Source organism: Grammomys surdaster, unplaced genomic scaffold (assembly GCF_004785775.1).
Source record: "Grammomys surdaster isolate TR1022 unplaced genomic scaffold, NIH_TR_1.0 126219, whole genome shotgun sequence".
In the NCBI taxonomy this organism is placed as follows: Eukaryota; Metazoa; Chordata; class Mammalia; order Rodentia; family Muridae; genus Grammomys; species Grammomys surdaster.
In genome coordinates this window covers 1451094-1470274 of record NW_021621022.1, presented here as the reverse complement: position 1 = coordinate 1470274, position 19181 = coordinate 1451094, and the positions used below count along the sequence as shown (strand labels likewise).

At 43.5% G+C, this 19181-nt stretch overlaps 1 protein-coding gene across 6 annotated transcripts in view; it reads right to left on the bottom strand.

Moving 5' to 3' along the window:
- Nucleotides 1–8180: 8180 nt before the first annotated feature.
- The window catches only part of Rnaseh2b (ribonuclease H2 subunit B), a 49142-nt gene continuing 38141 nt past the window's right edge, over nucleotides 8181–19181 (bottom strand). For 3 of the 6 annotated variants that reach the window (XM_028758722.1, XM_028758723.1, XM_028758724.1), the window contains exons 10-12: nucleotides 18448–18528; nucleotides 17032–17097; nucleotides 16279–16818 (exon numbers count right to left, since the gene is read on the bottom strand). In XM_028758722.1, coding sequence (XP_028614555.1) covers nucleotides 16705–16818; nucleotides 17032–17097; nucleotides 18448–18528 — 261 coding nt within the window. In that variant the 3' untranslated portion in view covers nucleotides 16279–16704. Of the gene's footprint in view, nucleotides 8831–16278; nucleotides 16819–17031; nucleotides 17098–18447; nucleotides 18529–19181 lie in introns of those variants that run through there. The other 3 variants (XM_028758726.1, XM_028758725.1, XM_028758727.1) reach the window with 3 other exon arrangements.

Genomic DNA, 19181 nt, shown 5'->3' with positions numbered 1-19181 from the left:
TAGTATCAACTTCTTTCATTTTAAATATCCTGGTAGCATCTTCTCATTGGCCTTGGGGAGATACGGCTAAAATTCCCATTCAGAACCCTGGTTCACGAAGGAAATGCCTGATGCTATGCAGGGTTGTGACTATTTATATTTAGTTTAAGGTAAACTCAATCTGCCTTGAGAGGAAAAAAAAGGAAGGAAGGAAGAAAGGAGGAAGGGAAGGAAAAGAAAGAAAAATCCCTAACATTCAATAAAAGAGGAATTTCCCAGAAATTAATTAATGCATTTAGTTGTAGGATTGTAATGAGATTATACATGTCACAGTAAATCTGCAGCAAGAGGAAGAAGATTTTATTTGGAATAAGTCAGATGGCTCATATAAGCTGCTGGATTCAGCATCTATAATCGTGGGGACCAGAGGCACAAGTTTGGATACCTCAGTTCTGGGTGCTGGCTTTTACAGAGCACCTTATCTTAATTACTTCCAACTGTAAGTACATTAAAGATAAAGTTGACAACAGAGACCCACGATGCTGCAAAGCATGCAGTAGACCATGAAGGAACTTCTTGTGCCTTAGACAGTCCTTGAGAAGGTAACTGTCTCAGACAGGCAGGCACGAGCTGTCCTTCCTCCTGAGTTCCCGGTTCCAGTTTTGTCTGGGTCTGATAAGAAACATTCTGTCTTATCTTCAGCAAGTTCTACAGCCATGTCACCTCTCTTTTTACAGATTAGTGTGGGAGAGTTCTTGCTGCCCTGGTCCATATGCTGCTCCCACAGATGTCAATGTGGGATGTACACCCCGTTCCTTACCTAGTCCGTGTTTGCTCCTGCTGATTCAGTCTGACCTCTGACCTCTGTAGCCCAATGCCCTTCCTTCCTCTTTGATCGAATGACGTGCTGCTTTGTGGAGCCACTGCTCCCCCTTGTTGGTTGAGATTTTATTTTCCAGTCTCATTGAAAACGAAATTGAAAGTATAGTCCTATTATTTGAAGTCATTTCAAAGAAGAAAAAAGTAAAGACTTTTTTTAGAGGCAAGAGAAAGCATTTTCTGACTGTAAGTAAGATGGTCCCACAGTCTCATGGATACGTTTCACCTCTGTGTGTAAGTAGAGAAATCATTTTCTAACTGTAAGTGAGATGATCCTACAGTCTGCTGGATACATTCTACTCCTGTGTGTAAATAAGAATCATGGATGTAAAGACTTCAAACTTTTTCATATAGATTTCTAGAGAGCTAAAGGGAGATCACTTTTAAAGTGTGTGGTCACAAAGTAGCAGTGAGGCATTACAGAATGTTTGAAGTATCCAAGGCATTGTCTCACTTGTCACTGGTTTGTTTTTGTTGCTGTTATTTGACATCTTTGTTTTTCCCTTGGAGGAGTTTGCCCACAGGATCCTAAACATAGAATGTACACAAAACAACTCAGGGCGAGGCTCATAGAGATGAATCAGGAATGGTGGGATTCAAGCTTGAGGGTACTTGGCATTGGGGAAAGCTGTGGCCTTGAGCTAGACAGAGGAGAATCTAAGAATGCTAAGAATGAGCTTTATATGTACGAGTATCCCTGGGAGATAAATAATACACTGTCAGTTCCTCACAGAAAAAAAGCCTACTCAAGATGGCAGAGCAAGAATGAAAATCCTGGCCTCTCTGTATGTGGTCTCATTCTTTGGTGATATATGTAAGTTTCCAGGCCCATCCCAGCTGAAATCCATGGCAGTCTCTCAAGTCACTACCGGCCTCTGTGCCCCTGACTGCTATACCATCCTCATGATAAGTGGTAATTATTTTAAGGCAAGATTTTAATACTCATAGTATTGGCTTGGTCCATGGCTTCACTCATATAAATGGATCCACTCCCCATCCATCCACGGTGACTGAACCCATGCCATGAGACCTGCTCGCAGGCGCTCAGAACAGTGCTTAAAAAAACAACCACACTTCAAGTGGAAAGGGATTCATTTACTGAATGTGAAAACAATAGTTTGAGGAAAATTACTAATTTAAAAAATAGAGTAGTCTTTGGGAGCCTGAAGAATCCTTATGCAGACAGATCCTCTCCTGACAATAAAGCTCCACATCAGGTACGGTGGCAAAGACCTGCAATCTCAGCACTCTGAAGGCTGACATAAGGCCTGCCATGAGCATCAGGCTAGCTTGGGCTACTTGGCTATTTGGTAAGACTTTGCTCAAACAAAAACAAACAAACCAAACAAACCAACTAACCCACCAACCAAACAACCAAGCAACACCCCCCCCCAAAAAAAGCAAAGTAAGGAAGCAAAAAGCTAGTTGGTTCCTGTTGACATTTTGAAAAGATGCTGGCTTATGGCCATCCATTTATGGCTCACTGGTAAAACTGGTGCCTTATGTTTAGAAATAGTAAAACACAATTCCCAAGAATTATTGCTGGGAGGCGCTTTTCTCTTCAGCTTCCTTGGTCTTATAAGGGAGTAGTGGAGATGGGAGGGCACCAGAGGTGCTCTCCTGAGTCTTTGCATCAGCAGTGCCTGTGTGGAGAGCAGTAACTAGGAGATGGGCAGCAGAGGGACCAGGTTCTGGTTGGCCATTAGTTACCTCTGTCCCCTGCTAACAATGGAAAGCAACGTGTAGCTTTAAAGATGACATGCCTTTCTTTGCACTTGGGAAAAAGAAACCTCCTGACTTTCAACATGCCTTGCCTAGACCTGTCCAAGCTCAAGGCCTCTAGAGAACTGCCAGCCTACTGGGCTGTCCCTGTTGGCAAGCTAGCCAACTATTGTTCTGATCTAGCCACAACTAAACTGGAATATACTGATGTGTTCAGGATATACACCAGGCAGAGGAAAGGGAAGAGTACCCAGAGAGAGGGGGTGGGGGCCAAGGCTTAAGGCCATTTGCCTCCTGAATTCCTGTTGCTTTCTATGCTGAGGGAGCAGTAAGTAGACTATATAGCATAGATTAATGTGGCCCTGACTTAGGTGTCACCCACTGAGTCCCATTTGTTCCAGCTAGGCCCACCTTTTCCACAGAGAATCTGACCTACAACTGACAACTTTGTGTTACTCTGCCTTTATTTGTTTCTCTTGTGTTTGGAAGGCCACGTTTCCATCCATGTTGCCTGGCTCAAAGAAGGTAGGAATAGCCTTACTTCCCTCAGCTATCCTTGATTGCTGTCAAGCACACCATAGATTCCCTGAGCTCCCATGCTGGGTGCTAGATAGCAGAGAGATCACAGCTCTGCCAATTAGTCCTTGACCGTCTATCTCACACTCAAAGAAACCTGGGAAGATGGTGACCAGATGGAAGAGCGAGCTCCTCTGTTGAATAAATTAACTCTATACCCCATGAAAACCAAGTGGGTATTGCCAAGGGAGCACTGACAACATGGGGGGTAAGCCATTGTTAGGATGGCTCTTCCTGAATAGGTGTACCGTGCACTCCCACCCAGTGGGGACGACCTTGAGGCCACCTGCTTGTGCTAGTTATCCTAGTCTTCTTGAGCTGTTGAGACAGTGTGACTGCTTGCCTTAGTGGCTACGAGCTCAGAAACCAGAAAATAGAAACTTTTAAGAAGTGAAAATAAGAGGCTGGGGGTCTGGCTTAATAAGAAAGGGCTTCTTGTACAAGCACCAGGACTTGAGATCAGAATCCCAACAGCCATAGAAAAGCCAGGTGTGGTTGAGTGTGCTGTAGCCCCGGGCTGAGGGTCACAGATGGGTAGGTTCCAAGGGCTCACCCGTCAGCCGGGGAAGTCCAAAGAGCAAGTTCTAGATTCAGTGAGATACCCTGTCTCAAAAAATAAGGTGGAGAAGAGATTGAGGAAGATATCCCATAGCCAACCTCTGACCTTCACATATGCCCGAGTGGGTGCATGCACACACAAATTCGCCATGCATGTGTGCATATCCACATATCACGTATAAACTTGTATTGTTGGAAGTGTGGATCTTGTGATGTCTGTCAAAAGTGGGTGGAATAGAGGTAGTGTGAGCACACACATATGAACACACCCGTTACACAATCACAGCATGGTTGGGCGTGGGGCCTCAGCTTCGATTTAAGTCTCACAGAGTATTATATGGCCAGTGCTGAAACACAGATTACAAAGCTGTTACTCTCTGTGACCAAAGTGGACAATCACAGGAACAGGTGGTGGTGAGAGAGGTGACAAAACCCACTGCAGTCTTTACATCCAAGTTGCTGGCTCATCTCTCTCTACATCACTCCTGGTACAGGAGCTCCATCTTCACAGGAAAACCCTCCCTGGAGGGTGTGGCTGTGTGGTGTTCCCAGACCACTCTTATTTTGCTTTCCTCAGAAGGATACATTCTTCCATAAGCCAATAGGACAAAGTTATAAATTATAATACTTCTAGATCATCTGAGTATTTCAACAGGATAGACTTAGCCCTGGATCCCCAAAGTCCTTTCTATCTTATTTTTATACTGGAATGCCACATGTGGGCAAGGTTTGAAGGCTATCATGGATGTGGAGGGTTACTAAGATAGTCTCATGGCTGAGTATCTGCTATAATGACTCCAGGGAGTTGGTGTATAGATTTATTCCATGGCATGCTGGATGCAAGGACTAACCAGGGGGAACAGGGGTATCAGCAGAGTTTGGGGCAACTTACCTACAGGTTTCCTTGTTGTCTTATTCAGTGTCAATTGCTGTAAAGAGACACCATGACCACAGTAAGTCTTATAAAAGAAAGCATTTAACTGGATGACTGGCTTACAGTTTCAGAGGTTAGTCCATTATCACTATGCTGAGAAGCATGGCAGTATGCAGGCAGATATGGTGCTGGAGAAGGAGCTGAGAGTTCTACATTCACAGGCAGGAGAGAGAGATAAACACACACACATAGATCCACAGGCAGGAGAGAGGGAAGAAGACACACACATAGACAGACAGACAGACAGACAGACACACACACACACACACACACACAGAGAGAGAGAGAGAGAGAGAGAGAGAGAGAGAGAGAGAGAGAGAGAGAGAGGCTGTTGAAACCTCAAAGCCCACCCCCTCCTCCAACAAGGCCACACCTCCTAATCTTTCCAATCCTATCAAAGAGTTCTACTCCTTGGTGACTAAGCTTTCAACTATATGAGTCTATGCTATGCAGGCCACTGTCATTCAAACCACCACACTTATGTAGCTATGACCACAGTGTGAATCTAACAGTGTGCAACAGTGAAAGTAATCACCGTGAATCTGTAACTCCAGGCTTGTCTCTCGGCACAGCACTGGCACAGCTGGGTCATCTAGTCTAATGAACTAACCTCTGCAGCTCCCCCAGTGCAGCCCGATCTCTTGAGAGCCTGATTTCACTGCTGTTAAATAACTGATGATAAATCACTGATGTTACAGGAAATCAGAAAACATCAGCTTCATAAAATCTCCTTACTATATCAAATCCTACAAACTATGAGAGCAAGAGCAATATAAATTAGGATTATACAATTTTATTTGCTTCAAGAAGTGGCCCAGATAGCTTCCAAACCTCTAACGGTGTAGAAACAACATGCTCTGACTCAGCCCCATGAAGCTCCCTGGAGAAAGCCATCAGCAGCATTGGGTGCGGGTCTAAACTTGTGAGGGGCGCGCCTGCGGGGTCGTGGCCTCGAGCTGGAGCGCAGTGGCCTTCCCGGGGGGCGCGCTGTTCAGTTGCACGGGGCGGGGCCAACGTAGTCTCTTGAACCACAGTTACACGGCAGAAAAGGGGAAAAGTGTTACAACTCTTTGAAGTGCGCAGCTAGCACGACAAAGCACTCTGTCAGCAGGAAAGATCTCACACATACTTTTGAGCTTGGGCAATATATACAGTTTTTGGAGTGGCGGCAGGCAGGTAGCCCTATTGGCTTGATCTGAGAGCTTGAGAATGCCTCATCTGCATGAAGGTGCTCTTCCTACATGATCAATGGCCATGGACCTCTCCATGGGAGGGGCTGTCTGGAGCGGAAGCTAAGAGAGCCAGATGACTTTGGGAAGCTGGAAGCGGTCCTTCTGTCCTAATGGCTTTCTTCAGACCAAGGTTTCCGGGGCTTCCAGAGCTTTCTACCAAGCTTTCTGACCTTTTCTCATAGCCCACTGCCCCACAATTGAGAACAGAGTTCCTAAAGCAATTTGTTTACTATCTGCTCGGAATTTACTGACAGCAAAGGTGAGAGTTATTTCCCAGGCTCTCCTGGGGTGGTTGTGTTGTAGACAGGAACAGAGGCTCTTAGCTTGGCTGAAATGTACCCTAGAACAGCTGAGAATCATTATAAAACTGAGAAAAACCTCAGAGCAAAATTGACCCAGCCTCTACCTACACATTGACACAATTTAAGCCAATCCTACATTTCTGATTGAGAAAGAGGGTTGAGGAATCACACCCCGGGCCTCTAAGGCTGTTAAGGTGCAGGGTCTAGAAGACCCACTATTTTGCTGATAGCATTTGCTGGACACACACTGGAGTAGGAACCGTAATGAAGTACGTGTGACTTGGTTCTCCAAGAAACTTACTGAGACACAAGTAAAAATAAAGATCCCGAGTGAGACTTCTCAAGGAACGAATGCTCTGAAGAAACCAACGGAAATACTCAGCTGCTTTGATATGAGTTACACATGTGTATATAAAACATTCCCAAATGAGGGGGAGTAAGGAAGGGAGACATACTGGCTACACTTTCACTATGAAAAGTTAAAATAATCTCTTTCCAATAAGTTTCCTCCCAATTTAGATCCTTTCCTCAATAACTTCTATGAAAAGTCTTACATGGACTGGGAGTTGGCTCACTAAGTAAAGTGCTTGCCAGCTGAGCCTGATGTCCTGAGTTTGGATCATCAGAACCCGGGTAAAAGCTGGACACAGCAGGCAAATATAGGAAACAGAGACAGGAGACTCTAGAAGGTTGGAACCAGGTGGTTGGCTTACACAGTAATGGATGTGTCTCAGACACAGTGGAATGGTGAGGATGAGCACTGAAGGCTCTTCTCTGGCTTCCACCTAACATTCACACATGTAGAGGAGTGTGCGTGCGCACACATACACACACACACACACACACAGACACACACACACACTCCAGAGGCTAGTTGAGGATTTGGAGCACAACTAAGAAAGGATTTCTAGGGATGTCTTGTGTGAGGGGAGGTCAATACAGAAGCAGAGGGTAGGAGATACAGTTGGGAGGTAGAGCTTGTGTTAGAAATGATTACACCAACGGGCCAGTCATAAGTGGGCCAGCATCACACTTCAGGACCATGGGGACTATCCAGAAGGCTCCCAGGATAAGTCTTTGGAGAAAAGAGAGAACAATAGGGCCTGTCTGAGCTGAGGTCCTAACAGGAATGATTTGCTCCAAGGACAGAGCTGTCTGCAGGAGCATTCTATTGGTGGCCTGAGCCTTGGGCCAAAATGTGCCCTGACCTCCAATCACAGTGCTTGGAACTGTACATGGCAGAAAGGTTAGAGTCTAACTCATCCCTGTGTCTGGAACAATGAGTCATCATAACAGCCTGACTCACACAGATAAGTCCAGAAGCAGCCCCTCCTGGAAGCACGCTGTACTTCTAGATTTACACATTGACTTTATTTCTGGAGCAGGATCATATGCACCCCAAGCTGGCCTTCAACTCTGTGCGCAGCTGAGAGTGACCTTGAAAATCTGATTCTCCTGCCTCTATCCCCTCTGCACGCCTTCTCCAATGCTGCGATTATAGGTTTATGGGGTGCTGTGGGGGATCAAACCCAGGGCCTCCTGCATGTGAGGCAGGCAGTCTTTTGACTGAACCCTTCCCAAGCCCTTCACATTGGCTCTGTAGTGTTGGATTGGAGAGGCAGGTTCATTTCTCGGTCACCAAGGCGCCGAGAGCCTCTTAGGGTTCATGGTTATTTGTAAGTTGGGAATGATGCAAGGGGAAATGAGACTGGTGAGGAACGAGGCTCAACTTGTCAGGACTCAGGACCATTCCCTGAAGAGGGGGGTGGTCCTGTGTGAACAAGGGAGGTCAGCTGGCGGCAGCCAGCCTGCCCTGCTGTATGCCCAGTCCTAGTGTCACTCAGACCTCAGACACTTCTGTCCCAAACCTCTCACTGTCTCCTTAAGAGCCTCGCTGGGCATCCTCCACTGAACTGCTCTTTGGCATTCATTCCCAACTCTCTCATATACTCTGTCCTGGCTCTAAGAAATCACACTAACACACACACTGGACAAACCTTTTAAAAATGAAGCTATGTTTATAACTCCATGAAGCTATAAAATGTACATACTTGGGCACCGTTATTGCATTAGAAGCTGCCAAGTTGGTAAGAAGGAAAGAAGGGTCAGGTTTGGGGTAAGTATTTTAAAAGGCTGAAACTTGGTTTGCCTGAGCCTGTGGCGTGGATGCTTGTGCTTACGTCAACCATGAAGATACCCCAACACATGGGAAGCAAACCAAGTCAGGCTGGAAGAACGACCTTGGTTTCACAAGAAGCCTTCTCATCTGGACATTTTTCAATCTAAGGTGCTATACTGGAAAGATAGGCATGCTTCTGCCAACTGGGCTGGGGCAGAGGGCAAGGGGGCAGCCACACTCCTCAGATCCACACTCTGGGGTAGCCTGAACTCCAGCACGGAACACTCTGCTGAGAGCTTCCAGGAGAGATGACCATGGTTGATCTAAGAAACAACACGCTCATCACTGGTTTTTTAACTGCCGCCTCTGGCAGACGGTGGTTTCCTGAAGTTGCAGAGCACTCTTGGAAGTTCAGAAGACTTTACAGCAGGCATCTGAAGTTGCACAGGAAGCAGCCAGGTCTTGCAGGGGGTGAGTTGGGGAGGGGCAGCACTTGTCACTTGCCTCTTTTTCGTCTTTGTGTTGCCATCTAGAGAGGAGAGGAAATGGGTCACCTGAGAGCCCAAGCAGCAGTTACAGAACAGAAAAGCTTGGATCCCAAGAAATAAGGATGGTGTGCGTTCCCAGAGACTTCCCCTGCTCCTTCTCCCCCAGTTTATTCCTCCAAGGTGCACTACAAAATAATGTTTAAAATATAATATAATGTTCACATCACTTGTGGAATGGATACCATCACTGTGAAAAAAAGGCAAAAACATAAGAAATGCATGAAAACATGATTCTAAGGAGGATAACTCTTATGTGATTTCAGTTTTGTTTTTCTGCCTCCTTTTCCCCTTAAAACAAATGTCTTTCAAGCATGAGCCTCACATATCTACATCTAATTATCTGGCAAAATAGATAGGCATAGACTTGAAAGGAGAAGGCCTTAAAATGCCTGAAGAATGTGTAGCAGCTGTAAACTGACTTCTTATGGGTAAAACTACCAATAATTTATTCCAAAGCTGTAAGTTACAACTGACCTCGTTGAGGAAACTCTGATTTTCATGCCACAATGTAGATATGACATAAAGGACGCAAGGCCTTCCTTTACCTCTCCGCTATCCACAACTCTTGTCCAGTGTCCACAAGGCTTTCTCCATAATCCTGCATCTGACAGGCTATCTGCCTGCCCACCTTGAAATGAAAATTTCTCCAGGGCATGTTTTGTCTTTTTGTTTGTTTGTTTGTTTGTTTTGTTTTTTGTTTTTTATTTTGTTTTTTTTGTTTTGTCTTTCACACTTTCACACTGTCAGCTCCATATCTAATACCTAGAATCATGTTTGACACACAGTAGGTACTCAGATCATGTCCTTAAGGAGTAAGAAAATATAAGCTTATTCCTTGGTTTCTTTTGTGAAAACTATCAACACTATTTTAATTTTATATGCCATTTCATTGTAACTAGTAGTTTCAAAAATCTACTTTAGGATAAATAGCTATTGTGTAGCTATTTCTTCTGCACTGAACCATTCCTCTCTGGAGGAATTTATTAGGTCTCAGGAAGTAAACAAAACTCACAAATCTCAGCAAGTTTCTAAAACTTACAAGTTTCACAAGGCTGCAGGCAAAGTTATAGAAGCTGTAACAACTGCCGGAGTGAAGGGCCTGCCTTTGTTCAAGGGCCTCTGAGTCATCCTGCTCCTATGGATGTCATCCAGGCTCATAAGGGTCCTCCACTCACAGCTCTGTAAGCAACCTCACCAAATGCCCTGGCTCACAAGGCTGGACATGAGTAGAATCATAGCCTTAGTTTGTTGTTGGTGTCCTGTTAGGGATGAACAGATATTTGTTCATGTCTCCTCAGGAAGAGCTATGTGACAATTGCTGTACTGGTTTCTTTTATTTACTTATTTTTTCTGTCAGTTTGACACATGCTAAGGTTATCTGGGAAGAAGAAACTTCAATTGAGAAAATGGTGAGCAGGCAAGCTTGTGGTAAATTTTGTTGATGAATGATTGATGTGGGAAAGCCCAGCCCACTGAAGGTGGGGTGTAGCCCCTGGGAAGGCAGTCCTGGGGTATGTAAGAAAGCATGCTGAGCAATCTATGGAGTGCAAGCCAGTAAGTGCTTGTGGTTTCTGCTTCAGTTCTTACCTTGAGTTGCTACCCTGTCTTCCTTTTAAAATGAACTATAAGTTGTAAGATGAAATAAACTTTCCTCAAGTTGCTCTTAGTCATGGTGTTCATCATAGCCATAGAAAACAAACTAGTACAATGGCTATCAGCTATACAGAGAACAGCGTAGGAACTCGAGGAAGCCAAAAGGAAGAGGCCTGAGCTGGTATTTCAAAAAAGGATGCTATCTTGGCTCTGTTACAGATAGTCTGCATGGCCTCACTTTGGGCACCTATAAAACAGGGGCAGTATCTCTCTTTGGCTCTCTCTGAGTGGTTGCAAAAACTAACTTAAATAATGATATGTGGCTGCAATGGAAACTATAAAGTCCTATTAAACATATCTAGGAAAACTTTGGTCCAGTGTGACAGCCCCAAAGAGTACATGAACCTGAACAGTGTGTAAATCTCAGTACATGAGAAGGTATGAAAACTGAATCCTTCCAATTATTCAGACAAACCAGGTCTTCTCTGTGCTTAACATCTTGCTACTGCATGCATTGTACAAGATAAAGAACTGAGTAGCCCAACTACTCAGAACAGCTCCTGCTGCTGGGAGCTGGTCTCCAAAGAGCAAGAGAAGAGAGTGTCATTGAAGCAAGACAGAAAGACAGGAAATTTAAAGCAACACCAGAAAGGAAAGGACTAATCACTCTCTGGATCCTGTTTGAGCCTCTTATTGGCTGCAAGTCAAGAATTCTACCACAGCTAGCCAAAACCCAGCAAAAACTTCCATTACCTACATAGAAGCAATATTCCTTTTTCTGACAGATTTCTCAAACAATGTTAAAGCAGCCAACAAGCCATGGTTAACCTTCCCATTCTGATGGCATCTGTAAAGTGTTAAGTTCTATAAAGGGTTAAGTTTTGAAAATCATTCATGAATAAAATTATGAACCAAATTTACATTTAAAAGAAGTACCTGGACTTTTCTGTGAGCCATACATAGCAAGAATTCCTTTGACATATCAAACTTTGACTGGACCAAAGTTTTCCTAGGTATGTTTAATAGGACTTAGTACACCTGGTTACTATAGCACCTTGTTCTGCAGCTCTAATTGTTACAGAGATTAAATGAGTTATTACATGTCAAGCACTTAGACCATTGCCAAAACTATCCAGTGTCTGAAAGACTGAAGTTAGTAGTTCTCTGGATGAGCACACAAGAGATACAACAGTAGCATAGTTCAGGGATCTCACAAAGCAAGGAGCATTCTCAGAATAACCAACCATTATTCTCAAACAGGGCTGAGGGCCTTGGGGAGCTGGTGGGGAGGGGGTGAAACCCATGAAGGAATCCTGAATATTAGAAAATGCCAAGATAGGGTGTCTCACAAAATATAAGATCATGAAATAGACTCTGGAACAGAAAATCCTAGAAAGGTAAAACTCTCACAAAGCTACAGATTAACAGAATGATGTCATAAATTTCCTGGCTTTGATCACTGCAGTATGGCTATGCAAAATATTATGATGGTGGAACACAGGGCTTCAACTTCTTACTATTTTTGCTTCTTTCCTATCAATCTAAAACCATTTCAAGAGAAAAAAAAGGCTGGGCTGTCGCTCACTGATAAAGACTTGCCTAGCACGCTCACAGATCCAAGTTCAATTCCTACCATCGTAAAAAAGTTAGTCAGGACAAATACAGTATGTTGGCAAACTAAGAGGAAAGAGAAAATCATAAACCAGCCCAGAAACAACAACGGCAGCGGAGCCAGCAGAAGAGAACATTTAATGTTATTGTAACTGTAACATAAGAAACAGCAGGAATGGGAAGACACAAGAACAAAGGATGCCTAGAGATAACAGCTAGAGTACTTGAAAAATAGCACTAACCGAGGTTAACAGAGGATGAAATACCACAAACCAGAGTACAGCTGAAAACACAGGAGCTGTCTAAATAGAAAAGGAATTAAAAGAAAGCAGACACTCAGTGTCAACATGATGGTCAAGTGGCCCAGCACACATTGGAGTCCCCAAATCTGAGGGTCTGGTGAGCAAAGAAGGAAAATAGCAGAGACATATTTGAAAAGTGATTAGAAAAAAATATTTCTAAACCTGACAATTATAAACCCAAAATTCAAGGTGCTTAAGCAAAGAAACACCAAGATGCCGGCTGAACAGCCAGCTTGCTGCAACTGCTCCAGAACAAAAGTAACAGGAAAGCCAGCCACTACAGGCGTCCCCACAGACTGCACAAGTCACGTGACAGTGGTTCTGAGGGTAAAGGGAGTTGGTACACTACCCAGGCTAACCAAGAACGGGAAAATGATGCAAACGACCATTAGGAGACATACAGAAGGGCACATCACAACCAATGACACGCAGATGGTAACGCAAATGATGGGAAACTTGTGTCAAGAAATTTGACAAATTTAAAAGATGTCACTAATCAAACACAATTAAACTCACGGGCCACAAAAGGGAAGAAGCAGGTGAGAAAGCAGAAGAGGTCTGGGTGAAGGAAAGACATCCCAGGGATGGAGGGGAGCTAGAGAAGGCGAGGGTGGATATAATCAAAACACACTGTATGCAGGGATAGAAACCTAGTACTGTTTATAATTGACATATTCTAGTAAAAAAGGAAAAAAATGGCAAATTATTAAAACTGGCACAAAAGGGCGGGGAGTAAACTGCCATAGTACTATGAAAGTTAAAATGTAATTAAAGACTTCCTCAGAAATTCCTGGCCCAGCAGTCACTGGTGAATTCTAATATATAAGGAAGAAACAAAATATTTCCCCAAATTCCTTCTGAAGACAAGTCAGTAAAAAGTGGGTTTTTTTTTTTTGGGGGGGGGCTCTTCTAGATGCCTGGAAATGTAAGCAAAATAAAACCTTCCCTCCCTAAGCTGCTCCCTAAGCCATAGTATCTCTATTACAGTAATAGAAGGCAAGCTAAGTCAGGCCAGTTTTACACTGTTATCAAAGGCAGATGAGAGCATTATATGTAAAGAAAACTAGTTGGTATCCCTCACGAACAGGGATATAAAATCTGCAGCAATATTAGAAAGTAAGACTTAGTCCTGTGTGTAGAAAGAATAAACACAATCCAATGCAGAGGCTTTCATCTTTTCCAGTCTTATAATTCTGATATTGAGCTATGTCTGTTAAATTTTATGATCATCTCAAAAGATACAAAATTTGATCAAATGTAACACTTGTTAAAGACTTGAAGTACTAGGAGTAGAAGAAGGCCTTTACAAACCAACAAGGGATCTACAAACATCAATATACATCTGCAGGTACTGCCCTGGGTAAGTTTAGAAGTGTATATACAAACACTGTACACAGAGAAAATCATTTCCTAGATACAGATACTAAACAGCAATGTGCCGTGACACTGGGCTCGCCTACTGTCTAGACTGCAGTTTCCAATTCCTTGGGGAAAGGCTGATTCAGAGTTATGCAGCCTAAGTACGAGAACCTGACCATAGAAAGAAGCAACGGTGACAGCATACTACAAAGGCAGAAGAGTGGGGCTTCGGGCAGCCAGTACGGTGCCTACAATGCATGCATGACGACCCTAGTCCAGATTTCCAGATCCATGTAGGAAGCCAGGTGTAGATGCACACATCTGTAATCCTAGCACTGGAGGAGGGAGGGGGCATCAGGTGAGCCAGTGCCAATGAGCTCCAAGTGTGAGTCCTTGCTTGAGAAGGTAAGACAGAGATGGAGGAGGATGCCTGATGCCAACTTTAGACTCCCACAGACCCACACACATGTGCAGCATGTATCCACACCCACAAACACAGGCATATACCACACACACACACACACACACACACACACACACGCTACAAGAGCATGCTTGAAGGGGTTCCCACTGGCCCTTCTGGAACAAGTGAACATCAGAGTTAATAGTATAAGTCACTGGAAAGATAGGGAAGTATAGCTTCATGGATGAAAATGGAGAGGATAAGAAAAAAGACATGAGTTAAACAAAGCAGAACGAAACAGTAGAACCTAAAACTAGCATGTGCAACATTATAATGGAATAGATGCTTACAAAGTCCAGGGATATCTATCTGCTACTTACTTATTAGCTAAAATGAAGGTTGATAATAATTCACAGTAGAAAGACTCTGGCTACCACCCCATGTAGCTGAAGAACAAAAAACCATTTCTCTCTATGATGATGATTGGTTAATGTGAAAATGTTCAACATTGTTATTCATCAAGAATGTGTTAGTTAAAACCATACTAAGGGCTGGGCAGAGAGTCAGTGAGGAAAGTACTTGAGTTCAAATCCTTAGAACCCACGTGACACACAGTAGCCAACTCCTGGAACCCAATGCTCTGCTGACAAGGCAGGAAGCAGAGGCAGGAGGCTCTCAGGGCAGCTAGCCTGGTGTACTCAGCAGGGAACAAGAAAGATCTGGTCTCAAATAGGGCAAAGTGTGGACCAGTGTACATCTGAGGTTTCGTCTGACCTCCACACATGTTGTGGTGCATCTGTGCTGGAACTCATATATACATGCACATGCACACACACATACACACACACTCACGCATGCACCCACGCACACGCTCACACACACATAAAATACCATAGTATGATGTCTTTTAGTTGATCTAAGAAACCATATACATATGTGTTAACCCTTTTGTGATATGTTTCTACATATATATATATTTATATATATATTTATAAACAATTTTAACAACTACTTTTAAAAAGTAATAAAAGATGACATTTCAAAAAACCGAAGATTTAGAAAAAAAGGTTTTAAAAACATTTTTTGAAATTAAATTATAACTGCATAATTTCCCCTTTCTCTTCTATCACCCACATGTACCCCTCCTGGCTCTATTAAATTCACAACCTTTTTCTTTACATACATGCATATTCCTGAATATATAAATCAATCTGCTTAATTCATATAATCTTACTTGCATGCGTCTTTTCAGGTCTGACCAAGTGATACTGAATAGCCAGTTGTGCTCTTCCTTGGAAGCTTTCAGCTTTCCTAGGTTCTCTGTCTAAGGCCGAGTGCCTGCTTCCCTCCTCCACGATAGGATGCATATTAGTGTTGCCCCAGTCAAGTCTTGTTTAGGCAGCTGTCTTAGGGTTTTACTGCTGGGAACAGACACCATGACCAAGGCAACTCTTATACGGACAACATCTAATTGGGGCTGGTTTACAGGTTTAGAGGTTCAGTCCATTATCATCAAGGCAGGAACATTGCAGCATCCAGCAGGCATGGTGCAGGAGTAGCTGAGAGTTCTACATCTTCATCTGAAGGCTGCTAGTGAAAGACTGACTTCCAGGCAGCTAGGGTGAGGGTCTTAATCCCACACCCACAGTGACATACCTACTTCATCAGGAACACACCTCCTAATAGTGCCACTCCCTGAGACGAGTATACATAAACCATCACAGCAGCCATGCTGATGAGACTTCATGGTGAAGCTTCCCTGTCATTTCTATAAGACACAATCTAACAGCAGTGTCCTGCTTTTCTGGCTCTTATAACCTTTCTGCCCCTTCTTCCTCATGATCCCTGAGCCTGAAGTGCAGGAGTTGTATAGGAAAATAGTTATTTAATAATTAAATATCTAAATACTTAAAAATTATACTGAAAAAAATTAAAGCGAAAAAAGCAAGCATGAAAGGCAAGTACCTCATGCCACTTCCCACCTAAGCTGCAGCCCAGGCCTTCACAAGCGTGTCTATGAACACCCAGGATGCTGGGGAAATGCTCACAAAATGACAGTCTCTAAAAAGCAACAAAACTATGATCAGAGTTCTTGAAAATATTTTTATTCTAAGAAAATTATCTAGTTGTGTCTGTATAATGGAAAGGTCAGAGATCGAAATTTTGTTTTATTGATTTTTATTTTTACAAAGAACATGAATTCATAGGAAGATATGGCTAATTATAAAATTTACCAAAATGCATGGTTTTGTTGTCCAGCTCATTTCAGCTGAAGCCACACGGGACAGAGCAGGGAACAGCTGGGCATCGCTCACACCTCCCTGGGGAAGCCGTGACTCTGTGACCCATTCACTTGATGACTTTTCATTATGGCAAACGTTCCAAAGGCCCCGGACAGCAGCTCACACAATCACTTTCCCACAGTGACTGTGTGTGTCAGACACAAAGTCATAGCCCAGTGAAGTGTCAGGAGGGTGTGAAAGTACCTCGGCTCTCAGCGTAGTGATTTAGCGGCAAGAAGAGACAAGACAGAATAGGACAGAGGCAAACTTCTGTTTCTGCGTCACTGGGTTTTATTTTCGATGCTTCAAATCTTTCCAGTTTTTTTACTTTTTGGACCAAAAAAAGCATCAATACTTTTCATTCCGCTCTTGTCAACTTTAGCCAAAGCCTTCTGAGCTGCAGTCATTTTGCTATTTTTCTGTTAATAAAAATAAAGAGAGATTTGCAATATTTGTAAATCATGGTACATGCAAATCACACAAGCCTGAGTCTGGGTTCAATGAACACGTGAGTGGCAGAGCGCAAACAAACCTGCTACCTACTCAGAATCCAGACTTGATAGTGGGGTGCAAACAAACGTGCTACCTACTCAGAATCGAGACTTGAGAGTGAGGTGCAAAGGAAAACATACCCCATTCTGAGGAACTGGATGCTCCAAGGATGGTCCCCTCTGGGGATCATTTTGAGGATACATTAACTGTAAAGATACAGACATGACAGCAATGGTGGCACTGCCAGTGTGAGTCACCCACTAATGAACAATTCACGATGATTTGTGATCACTCTGTGAATTCACAGAATGCTGGGAGAGAGAGCTATTTAGGCAAAACTTAAATTGGAATTTCTTCTGCTACCAAAGCCCAAGGAATAAAATTGAAAAAAACAAAACAACAACAACAACGAAATCAATATTAGGACTATATATTGTTAAAATCTAAATGGAAGTTAATGTGTCTTGGGATGGGCGAGCATGAAGAAAAAAATAGGGAAATCATAAAGAAATGCAAACTATATACCTAAACTCAGAAAAAAAATTACAACTGTTTAAAAAATCAAGCAAAATGGGTAAAAATATGCTGGAAAATTTCTTGTACCCTGAATGTGTCATGAAAAGAGTTACTAGCCTTTATTTAGAATAAATTCTCACAGATCAACAGAAAAGGATTGCTTTCACAACACAGAGACAGGCAAGGGTGACAACTGACAGTTTGTACAAATGCAAAGAGACAACAAGCAACCTGGAAAAACAGACCTTTCTAGTTAAGGGACTGTCCCGCCTGACAAGTAAAAATTTCAAAAATAAAAGTAGCATTGAGGGCAGACACGGATGCAGGAAGGACACTTGCTGGCAGCATCCGGGAGTTAGTTTCCCTGTATTTCTGGAAAGCATTTTAGCTGTCTATTTCAATTGCCTGAAACTCTGAGCTCTGAGTCTTTCACTGTGGGTAATAAAGTGGTCAGAGCAGACAAACAAACCCTGGTCACTAACCTGAACGTCCAAACACAGGAAGTGATAAAATTACATGACTCTGTGTCATGCCCCACCCCCATGTGGCAAGGGGGATTTAGTGGCACACGCTTACATAATGCTAAATGAATGGCAGAGACAAGACCTAGGTTATAAATGCATCATGTGACTCATGACACATGCGTAACAAAACCCAGCAAGAAAAGTTACTCAAGCAGACAGCTGCAGGGGGATGCTGAATGGTGGAACTGGGAAGTTTCTTACTTACTCTAATTTCTGAGAACCCTCTTGGCAGGAGTATTGAAAAAAATATCTCCTGGAGAAGTTGCTTCCCTCTCATCCACTGTTCTATAAACACAGGGTAAAATTCAGGCTCATTCTGTATGACCATGGCTTTTCTTGGATTGGCAAAATCATGTTCACTATTGTGAACAATTCTGAATGAATTATGATGATAGAAATGCAAGTTAACCACTTTTCCTGGTCAGAAGTGTAAGTGCAGTCAACAGTGCAGCCATTCTTAGAAACACGCAAGGCCACTGGGGCTGCCACCATGCCACTACACCTGGACACACATACCTTGCCGGTCTTCAAGTCTTTAGTGTTAAACTTAGTGTAATCTTCTTTTGCTTCTACAGGTTCATCTGATAACTTTAGTTTCTGCAATGTCAGAGCATTGAAGCATATCAGACCCGTCTCTCACCGTCCTGTCAAACAACCGTACCCCTGGAACCCACACTTTACAAACTCCTTTACATTTTGACAAGCACCTCAAGAACTAAGCCACACATCTCTTCCAAGAAGCAGCCTTGGTGATGACTGGCCACACCTGAGTAGGTACACGACTCAGCTCCCGCAGCCCTTCAATGATATAAACCCACTCTGTATGTATCAGGCACTGTGGGCTTCTAAGTGGTTACAGACTGAGTGGATACTGCTGAGGGGCCAAATAAAAGGCATAGAAGTTGGAGACAAAATGCCCCGTTGGGGCCCTGTGCCAGGCGTCCAGCCCTGGCCTGCTCTGATGGCCACTACTGAATGCGGGCAGCATTATTCTGTCACCAGCTTTGCACAGCTTCCTGTCTCCCTGTCTCGCTTTCTCCTTTCCAGGCTCCTTCCCCATTCATCCACACAAAACCTCGCACAGCAGGCATCCTGAGGACAGGGAACCTAAACAAACACTCCAAGTGGAAACAGGACGTGGAGCTAGATCTCAAGTAACTGCCGAAAACAGAAACAAAGCTAACCAAAGTACATTCCTCACTTATGTTCATGTGCAGGCATGTCCTTGCCACAGCACACATGTTCATGTG